Below are 10,388 nucleotides of genomic sequence, written 5' to 3'. Positions count from 1 at the left end.
CATAGAGAAAGAAATTGTTCGGCTCAAAATACGACGCGGTCCTCAAACAAAGCTGCATGGACGCGCCGACACCGGGAGAGGTGAACCGGCTGTGTGGAGATATGGAGGACAGTGGTATCCAGTTTCGGTTTGTGCGGCTTGTGCACCCAAGTTACAGTTACCCACGTTCTGTTTACTAGCGCAAAATTAACGTTGTACTAAGCTACATACAGTATTTAGACCTTTAGTAACAAGTGCATAGAGTTTTGTGATTTGTTTCCGTCACTCTGAGGCTGCGCACAGAGAATGTCATTCTGTTGCAGCTTTACAAATCTTTTCAACATGCCTTGTGCCAGCATGTAGTACCACAGAACACCCATACAAACTAGTACCATAGCCTCCTATACATTATATAGGAGGGTACGGTAGTACCGGCAGTTTGAAAAATCGCACCGTTCGACCGGTTCGCGCCCCTACAGGACCACCCAGGTTTGGCTAAAGCCGATTGCAAGTCACAGTCGGAGCAAGAAAATTATAAACCGAGGAATCAAATTTTTATTTCGGTTCGGTTTACTTACGGCAATCACAAACTGATCGTTTTTTTTTTTTTTGGTTTTTTTTTTTTGGGGGGGGGGAGGGGGTGCCTTACTTCACAACAATTTTTTTTTTGTGTGTATGTGTGGATACTTTCGGCGTAAATGTCAAATATGGAGGGTAGAAAAATAATTTTTGCCCTTCCTCTATGATCTACGACGCTATGTCAATGCTGCCTCTGTCTCTGGCATGGAGGTTTTTTTCTTCCTCCATGGTCTCTGGCAACCCCGCTGTTCGCAGCTGGCGCCATTGGTTTGCCATGCGTTGTTTGCGAAAGCAGCGCCTGCCGAAAACCACGTGTTTGTCTCTGTGACAGGTGTGAGATGCAAGCAATACAAGGACCTGGTAGTAATCGTGTATATATGTCGCAGGTACGATTTTTTGCCTTCATTATATCGTGAATATACTGCTGACAAGTTGACGCCGCTGGATTAGGAGAGCAGAAATATATGCGCTACTTTACGCCAAGCTGAGTAATCCCGGTCACACGGGGTACTTGTATCGCGATCGAAAGATGCTGTTTGCTGTTCGCCAAACAAATGTTTCATTGGAACTTCTGAATGTATTATTTTCAGGTTACAATCGCTGACCGGGGGCATGAAACGGAGGTGCCGGAGTTCCTTGCGTCCCTCAAAGAGGTGAAAGACAAGGCGTCTTGTGTTTCTGCGGCAGTGGGAAGTCTTCTGTCTCGTGTCAAGAACAAAAAGCAGTTGAATACTGCTGCGGTAGGTAATTATAGGATACCTGATGTGACATGTTTCTAACAGGATGCTGATGAAAGTGTCTTGACGTGCATATTGTGCATTTCTGTGAAGCATGCTAATCGCGACAGGGGCGATCCTGTCACGTTCAATGACTCAATCAAACTCAATGACCACAAACAGCAGTTGTGAACATTGACTTGCACATGATTTTTAGAACATTCGGAGCTTTTAGGAAAACTTAAGAGAACTGCAGTGCCACCTGAACTCCTAGACAAAACTAAGAGACTTCCCCGCAATCAGAAGCACGCAGCAGCAGATGTGCACTGACGCTACTCCGTTTGTGTGCGTGCTTGTTCATTTCCTTCATGAACCTGCAAATCTCGACAGCATGTGCAGACCATTGTGAGTGCGAAAGAAGTGAAGGAAGAGCACACTGCAGTGCACATGTGCAATTTTGTAGGAAGTATGTCTCGATAAACACTGTTGCATGGCACACGACATGAGCCCGACAAAAAAGCATTGAGTTTTGTTCGTGCCCAATGCAAGTGGCATCTATTCACCTGCGCAGAGCCGCTGTGGTGTATTGGTTTGAAAGCTCGGCTTGAAAATATATCATCATTAGTTTGATGCCAGGTATGCTCAGATATTCCTTCGTTATTTCTTTGTTTTTTCTGCGTTACATTGTGTCGTGCTCAAGCTAAGACATGACAAATGAGCGGACAGGATCTGTCTGTTTTCTAATTCTTGACAACTGTTCACACTAAAAAGACTTAGATTCAAACAAGTTTTGACGACAGCAGAGGGCTCCACAGGCTGGTAACAATGCCAGTCAACTTGGCAGTATGAACTCCCTTTCTTGAGTGGTGAGGATGCTGTGATGGCAGTTCTTCGTTTATAGCTAACAAATCAGGCAAGTCCCAGATGCTAAAGTGCTATTATACAATCTAGACAATGAAATGTGACTTCTGTACAGGGTTAAGCACTGACAAACCAGTCATATGCCAGGAAGAGTTCTTTAATTTTGGCGGACTTTAAATGTCGGTGACTATACATTACATAGGGGATAGACTGTACTGTCCATTTATGTTGTAGTATTATAGCTGAACCACAATATAACAATGCATCCTGTCTAAAACTTTGTTAAATTGACTGAATTTAATCAAACCAAGGTTATAGTTCACTTATATAGAATTTATATTTTATAGCAGTTATAGTTGACTCTAGCCAGTTGGTGCGGCATGTATTGAGTGGGAAAAAGGGTTGGAAGAAAGGAAGTGAACAGGACAGATGCTCCTGTCCACTTCTTTTCTTGCTCCTTTTTTCTGCCCGACAACAGAACATACCAAGGCTCTTTGTTTCAGCAGTAAAAAAAAAAAAAAAATCCCTTGGTCACTAAGCTTTTATGAATAAAAAGCCTGCTAGACAACAGTGCAACAATTTCAATTGTCATGCTCCATGGTCATCATTTTGCACATCATTGTAGCACGCGATAGTGCAGGTGCATGCAGTATCACTGTGAGCAAAGCTGCTGTGCCGACTGCACCCTAGTCCTCAAACTTGCCATTCGGCGGCACCCCTCTTGCGTGATCACTATCAGCCACTATCTTTTGCTGTCTTGCAATGCTCTTGGAAACCTCTTAATATTTCAGTGCATTATAGTAGTGACAATGGTCTCTGGTGGCAAGACCCCCATCTCTACGCCACTGGCAGTAACTGAAGGAAGAAAAACCATTCTCCGTGCCAGTGGTGTTAAAGGGGGAAAAAATAACAATAAAAAAGACAGCTTATTTTTCAGAGCCTACCATAAATGCAAAAAGCTTTTTCACCACACATTGTGTACTCGAAATTTCACTTCTTAAGCTCATTTTAATTTTATTATTAGGCTTTGAGATTATAGCATGACATTATCTCCTAGCTTTTTTTTTTTTCCATTGCTTGTGATGCTGAGGTGCTCAAACGTGGGTACAAAAAGAACATGCCCTACACAAGTTTCGTGCTAGGATAACAGATGGCACAGTGGTGTTTTTCTTGACAATTGCACTTCCATGCTTGATAACGTGTACATAGATATGTGCAAGTGATATCTGTCTCAGTGGATTTTGTATTTTTGTTGTTATGAAGGCCCTGGGTTTGTGCACACAATATGTATTGTTAAACTCAAACTGGAATGCAAGATTACATTGCTTCATTTTTGGAAAAATAAAGGGTAAAGTTTAGAAGGGAAATAATTAAGTTGCTAATATTGTTAATCAACATTCGTTATATTGAATTTGCCCTTTATAGTGAATGTTGTTTCAAAATTTATTTGCAGACTTGATTTTCAGGCATGAACAAAAGGACAGGATGCCAATCATCATGTCGTCATGGCTTGTATTCATTCTTGTGACATTGCACAGAGAGTTTCCTGTAGCACATTGTTGAAGTCATTCATGCACATTTAACGGTTTTCAATATACTGCAATTATTAGAAACTCGCGTGATATTGTTTTGTTTGTTTTTATATCGCCGGTATGACGGATGGGAATAGCGAGACATTCACATGAAGCAGTCACGGGGTCACAGTATTGCATAGCTCTTTTTCTAAAAAAGTTTGTGGACATTGCTGCAAAGAATTTTATTCCCCGAGAAGTTTAATGAACAAAAAATTTGCCTGTAGCTTTGGTGACCTCGGTTTTTGCCTGGTCTTTTATCCAGGGCCTGAGCTTCCTTGAGATGAAGAACCATGTCATGCTCAGCTACCTGCTTGACCTGACACACATTATTTGGTGCAAGGTTTCTGGCAAAAGCATTGATGGTGACCCTTCAATCCGTCGGCTCGTGCAAGCTCGAACTGTATGCATCACTGCTTCCACTATTTTGTTATTTTGGGCTGTTTAATAGCCATTTGATTTGATTTAAAGGGCCATAAATCATTTTCCTAAATAATCATAGAATGGCCTCACTATTTTTTGTTTTTGGACTGAGGCCATGTGTCAAAAGCCGCAACGCCTCACCCAAAAGTTACGTCGGCCACGCATCATGGCCTTGGGCATATTTTCTGTCGTAACTTTTTTTTTTTTGTGCCTTTATCATGTGTTAGTTGCAACTTCGGGTAAAGATGTGCGCTCACTCGATGCAAGTGTATGATAAGTACTCATACGAGTCGCAGCTTCTGTTATTTTTGTTTTTCTTTCTGTCTCTCTCCTGTTCTTTTTTTTTTTTTGCTGGAGAATTTAGAAGTACACAGGGGTGCAACAGCTGTCTCATTTTGATACAATTTCTTATTTTTGTGCCAAGCTGCGCCAAAACCGTGATATATGTCGAAGTTGCGCCACGCTGTGCCAAAATTCCCAACCAGCCGCGAAATTTCTCGGTTACACTAGTTTTAGTGGAAACAAAGGCTGTGGTGGCAACCTGCAGCTTGGACATCGCCATGCAATCCAGTAGCGAGGACGAGATCCAGCACACATGCCCAGACGAGACGGCGTGTTTGGTGGTGGGTGCCGAAGAATATTCTAGCTGCTGGTTGCAGTGCGGCATCTTGTGTATGCAGTAAAATTTCTCGGAGACACGGAGATGCGCGTTGCTTGCAGTAACAAAAGCAATTCGGCATTGCCGCATTGACTCGACAAGATCCTCGCCTATCCATGCACGCGGTCACGAGCGGAGTCGGTATGAATACTTCACGGGAAACTCGCTTGTACGGTACAGCAAGCGACCCGGCACTGATCGCGTGAGCTGTGTAGGCGACGCAATGCACAAAACTAGCAAGGGTTCAGTTCTACGTGGCAACAGGCACCGCGTTGCAATGAAACGGTGCCGATTTTTGCTACAGACACACACATACATATACACAACCTACTCTCGTTACAACGGACCCTGATAATCTGACAAAAATAGGTCCGTTTTATCCGAAGTCTGTGGAGGCCACCGCCGAAATACCAAAAGATTGTCAAACAGTCGCTGCATGTTTCGACAACCACCGGAACGTCGCGACACGTCGTCAGATAAAAACTCGAAAGGGAACCACTCGCGAAGAAATGCATGTGTACTTTCCACATGTTTGGCGGAAAAATTTGCGTGCAGTGCACTGCTGGGGCGCGATCGAGGTCGTTGTTCGGAGCGCGCGTTCAATGTTGCTGGGCGCGGCCTAGGTCAGCCGTGCATGGCGAAACTGAACGTGCACTCCGAACAACGATCTCCGATCGCGCCCCTGCCCTCACCTATGCTGCTAAGGTGAATTATCGTATAATAATCATCAGCCTGTATTTATGTCCACTGTAGGACGAAGGCCTCTCCCTGTAATCTCCAATTGTATTGTCGCATATTGCCGTACGGTATATAATTAATTACCGTATGTACTCACGTAATGAACGCACTTTTTTTTTGTCCCCCAGAAATCTAATGCAAAGTTGGGGAGTGCGTGTAATGCGGGGTAAATTTTATGCCGCTTTATGAGTAAGCGTTCTTTGTGAAACTGCTCCAAATTTGGGATTTAGTGCTCCAAAAGAGTATTTTTTTTTACCCATAACCTGCTCCAATAGCAAGATTTCCTTGCTCCAAATCCTATTTTGGCTGTTGCACCACTGAGTACAGTCTAAACTGCTCCGTGTGTTTAAGCCACATGCATGTTCATTTCTTTTGTGCGATCTGAATTACTGCACCAGGTTATTCTAAAGGTAGCCAATTTATTCAGATTGTATCAAGCTGTTCTAAAATGGCCTGGGTAGCTTTTGTAGGTTACAGCGACAGGTACCTTCATAGAACGAACATGGTCGTGGTATAAAAGAAAAAAGGGAGGCTTATCTGTGGAAGTTGCAGAGGTGGAGGAAAGTTCATAATGGCCCATAGAGACACACAAGCCAGATGTTGTGTCTACACTCATAAAGACAAAGCTGAATCTTCCCATGGTGCTAATATGCAAACGTAAATTTAGAAGTAGAGCCTAAGCTGCTCTGTGTGTAGCGCACTGATCCATATGGCTAGATGTTGTGTCTACACTCATGAAGACAAAGCTGAATCTTCCCATGGTGCTAATATGCAAACGTAAATTTGGAAGTAGAGCCTAAGCTGCTCTGTGTGTTTAAGCCACGTGCATGTTCGTTTCTTTTGTGGTATCTGTTGCCCATAAACTTTTATCCTTGACTCTACAATGTATGTGTTAGTGCTGTGAAAAATTCTTAAGTATGTTTTCTAGCACTTCGCTCATTTGGCCAAGATTTACTGCTGAATAATGGTGTGGAAAGTGCTTCTAAAATGCTTTGAAATGTTTCTGCTCAAGAGTGTTTTTAAGGTGCGTCTTTCAAATTTTATTCTCTGTATTTAACTTTAAGCCGAACATTAGTTCAATGCCAAATAGGTCCAAAAGCTGCTGTGAAAATTTTTCCGTGTTTTTTTGGTTGTCATGTCGTTGTTACAAAAAGTGATCATGAAAGGGTCCCTGAACCATTTTTTATCAAAGTCGAGAAATGCATTTGAAGTTTATATAGACTATTTCAGAAATACTTTGCCGTAAAAAGTAGTTCAATGCGTTCAGCATAAGCTAGTTATTGGCAGGCAAACATCTCCTATGCGGTGCTTCCGCTTTTTTCTCCAAGGATTCCACTGCGATGGTTACGGCGGTGCGGGGTGCGCCCACAGTGCTCTGCCTACTGAACGTCACCGTGGCGCGCAGTTAAAATTTGGTTTTGTATGTTCACGTAGATGCCACTACTTAGGATTTTGTCGCCTACGACGCACTAAACTTAGTTGTCCTCAGCCAGCTGCAGTGCTCTTAGTCTGCGGACTTGTTGTTGCACACCGCGGTATCTACGCTATGTAGCAGCCTGTAGCTACATGCAACTGTAGTGTGTATGTGCAGCGTTTGCTTAGTGCATGACAGGGCTTGAGTGTGTGCTCATGCTCATATGCTTGAGTCTGGCCGTGCTACGTGGTGTGGACCGGCTTCCTGCACCAGCTTGACCGGCAGATAGTAGCCACATCCAACTTGTGCATTTTGAAGAGTTATCAATTGCTCAAGGTTTCTTGTTTGAAGGCAGGTCTCTGAGGCAGAGCCTCAGAGGACCGAATCAAAGGACGAAGCCGTTGGTTTTAAAGAGCAGAACAAGACATTTAATATACACGTTAAGATGGAAAGTAGGAGAAATTAAGGGAAAAGCAGAAGTAATAAATAGAAAGGAGGACACAAGAAAAAAAATCCAAGTTAAACACCACACAGAGTTAGGGCTTGGCATAGGTGATAGCGCGCGTAACACAGTTCCATGTGGAAGGGTGGCGGCAAGGCGACGAAAGAAGGCGGGTTCGTCTCACCAACGTTTCGGCGTCGCTGAGCGATGGGCAGGAAACCCGAGCGTAGCAGCGCTGGCTTGTAGAAGGCACGCTGGCGGCGTGGCGGCCCGGACAGTTAGTTGGAGGCGGCGTCGTGGCCAGGCAGCTCGGTGCAAACTCAGGCCCGTGGCCCAACTGTTTGCGTTCTGCCTGCGGGCTCACGAGTTCATCGACCTCGGGCAGCCATCCGTGGTCTCAGTACGGGGGGAGGGGGGGGGGGAAGTGAAGTCTGCCAAGGCATCTAGCCAGGAGCGGAGCGGCCTGGAGGGAGCACATGCTGGCTAGTGTGCATGTGGTGTGACCTTAATTTTCGTGTGATTTGAGGCTAGTTGATTGTTGAAAACTAGAAATTCGAAAGCACATTTTCGCTTACATCAGCCTGTTTATTAAACTGTGTCAAATATACAGTGTAACAGTGGGAAGAAGCGCACTGATCCAAACACCCTTCTTGGTTGATGTCAGCTATTGGCCAATAGCAGCTGCATATGGGAATCTGCTATATTACAAAATAAAGCCTCCAGAAAAGAGTTCAGAGTGGGCTACATTTGAAAAGAGAGCATTTGAGAAAAATGTGATTTTCACACTCCGCTTGGGAGCTTCACACGCCACGCACGACTGCAAAATTTGGGTGAGATGTTTACTACAGCGTATGCTATCCACAGACGATTTTTTCACCAAGCCTGAGGGGTTGTTCAGGACCCCTTTAAGCATGTTTCTAGAAAACATTTTTTCACTGATACTGTGTAGGGAAAAGTACTTGCAGGGAATAGACTGACCTCGCTGCACTCGGAGTGCACGCACACATGCCCTTCTTGCACCGTGATGTAGGTAGTCCTTTTTGCTTTAATTGGGTTCAGTTAAGCAAGATGCTGAAGCTACCTGCATTGTGGATTTTGACATTTGACTATGTTAGGGGAGGAGGTGGGGGTTATTTTGGGAAGTCTCGGTCCTGGCTTTTGTCGTAAAATGTTCTTGTCCTCACCTTCGTGCCCCTTCGTCACAACAGTTAGGACTCAGCGCAGCTTTTAAAAGTTAAAAAAAAAAATTAACATCCAGAAATGCAAATAAAACTGCACTTACAACCATTGTATCATCTACTAAGGACTGCCAATATCAGCTTCCTTTGCAGCAGTGGTGGCTTAAGGAAACTAACTGTGAAGTCAGTTTATTCTTTTATTACCTTACATTACAGCTATGTTTTGTTGCCTAAATATGTTCTCAATATAACAGGTCCTCGAGAGAATTCGTCCCATTGACCAGAAACTAAAATATCAAGTTGACAAAGTTGTCAGAACAGCGACTCTCGGAACTCTTAGTAAGTCTCACTTTCAATTTTCTTTTGTTGTTTCTAGATGTCTGGCTGCTAAGCATATTGTTGTGTGACTACTATGACCATGTTTACCAGTTTATTTATCAAAGTTCATGTAACTTCTGTCGTAGTATTACCGTATTTGCTCGAATCTAGGCCGACTCCGATTCTAAGCCGACCGACCCCCCAAAGGTTCAAAGCCAGAAAAAAAAAAGCTTACCTCGAATGTAGGCTGAACAAAAAAGCGAGGACTGCATTCGCAAAATGAAACAGCATTTATTAAATATGAACATGCCGAGCTCATTCTACGTCACCATCGCTGCTACCCTCGTCGCTATCTTCCACCTTCAAACAGTGCACTATTTTCAGTACCATCAAGCGCAATAACGATGCTTTACTTTTTTAAGCAGCGCACGATCAATGTTTGCCATCCTCGTTGTGGCACACGCAAAAAGCATCTCCCGTGGCCCCCTCCAATGACGGACGTTTTTCTTATCGATGCCGAAGTCCCGCCTGGCTTGAACGTTTGACGATGCCTGTCCGGCTCGCACAACTTCCGTATTTACTTGATTCTAACACGCTCTCGATTGTAACGTGCACCCGTTTTCCGTGACGACAAAAAAGTCTTTTACATTACCGCGCACCTCATGCTTTCAAACAGAATTACAACTTTGTCATTTGGAAAGACAGATTTCCTCCTGATGCGCTGAAGTTGCATTGAATAAAAAAAGTTGTAGTTTCGCGTGCAAGGCGAAGCATCTAATGCGATTGCAAATTAGCAGACCGCTATACGAAGTAAGGATAGCAGTTTTATCGGCTGTATAAACTTGTAAACATTCGCTTACTAAATAAAATAACAAGCACGGTGTCATGCGCGCATAAGCAAACATGAACACATCTCGCTCGTTGACCGCAGAAACGAACTCAAAACGCTGGAGTGACGAAATGCAGCGAGCGAATTGACCTTCCTGCTAGCATGCCTCTCTCTTCAATGCGACCTATAAGGGGTGAGAACACGGCGTGCCGTGGATGTTTCCCGTCGCAGATTGCTTTCAAGATAGGGCCAAGGCGATCGTATCACTGAAGTGGATCATCATAGATTTTGTCCTGCTTCGGTTCAGTGAAACCGTTCTGCATTGCTTTGCTGGCGAAAATCCTCTCCTTCTGTTTGCACCAGTCCCGCACTCAAGTTTCCGCCCGTGATGCGACCCGATTTCCGTGTGTCTCCGCTCACATGATACATGATCACTTTCCTTTTAAATGCGGCATCATGATGAACTCAGTACTTTATGCTGATAGAGCATACGCAGAGAATGGAAGACAGACGGTAGACTATTGCCTAAGCATGTGTACTGCAGCACATGGGGGAAGCTACGGTAGCTTGGCTTGAAAGTAGCTAGGCTCGACGCTTGTGCGAGGCAGCCATTTTAAAATGCCGACGGCTATATGGTAACGCAGATGTAGGGTTGTGTTAAAAGCGCGCATTAGATTCGAGT

General features: G+C 44.1%; 1 protein-coding gene across 4 annotated transcripts in view; it reads left to right on the top strand.

The window, feature by feature from the left end:
* The first annotated feature begins 800 nt into the window (after positions 1-800).
* LOC119435994 (neuroguidin) overlaps positions 801-10,388 on the top strand; it is a 93,571-nt gene continuing 83,983 nt past the window's right edge. For all 4 annotated transcript variants that reach the window (XM_049673247.1, XM_049673242.1, XM_049673248.1 and 1 more), the window contains exons 1-4: positions 801-944; positions 1,149-1,298; positions 3,972-4,109; positions 8,814-8,898. In XM_049673247.1, the coding sequence (XP_049529204.1) occupies positions 897-944; positions 1,149-1,298; positions 3,972-4,109; positions 8,814-8,898 (421 nt within the window). In that variant the 5' untranslated portion in view covers positions 801-896. The remainder of the gene's footprint in view (positions 945-1,148; positions 1,299-3,971; positions 4,110-8,813; positions 8,899-10,388) is intronic.

The sequence above is a fragment of the Dermacentor silvarum genome, chromosome 1, assembly GCF_013339745.2.
Source record: "Dermacentor silvarum isolate Dsil-2018 chromosome 1, BIME_Dsil_1.4, whole genome shotgun sequence".
In the NCBI taxonomy this organism is placed as follows: domain Eukaryota; kingdom Metazoa; phylum Arthropoda; class Arachnida; order Ixodida; family Ixodidae; genus Dermacentor; species Dermacentor silvarum.
This window is presented reverse-complemented; position numbering and strand designations above follow the sequence as displayed.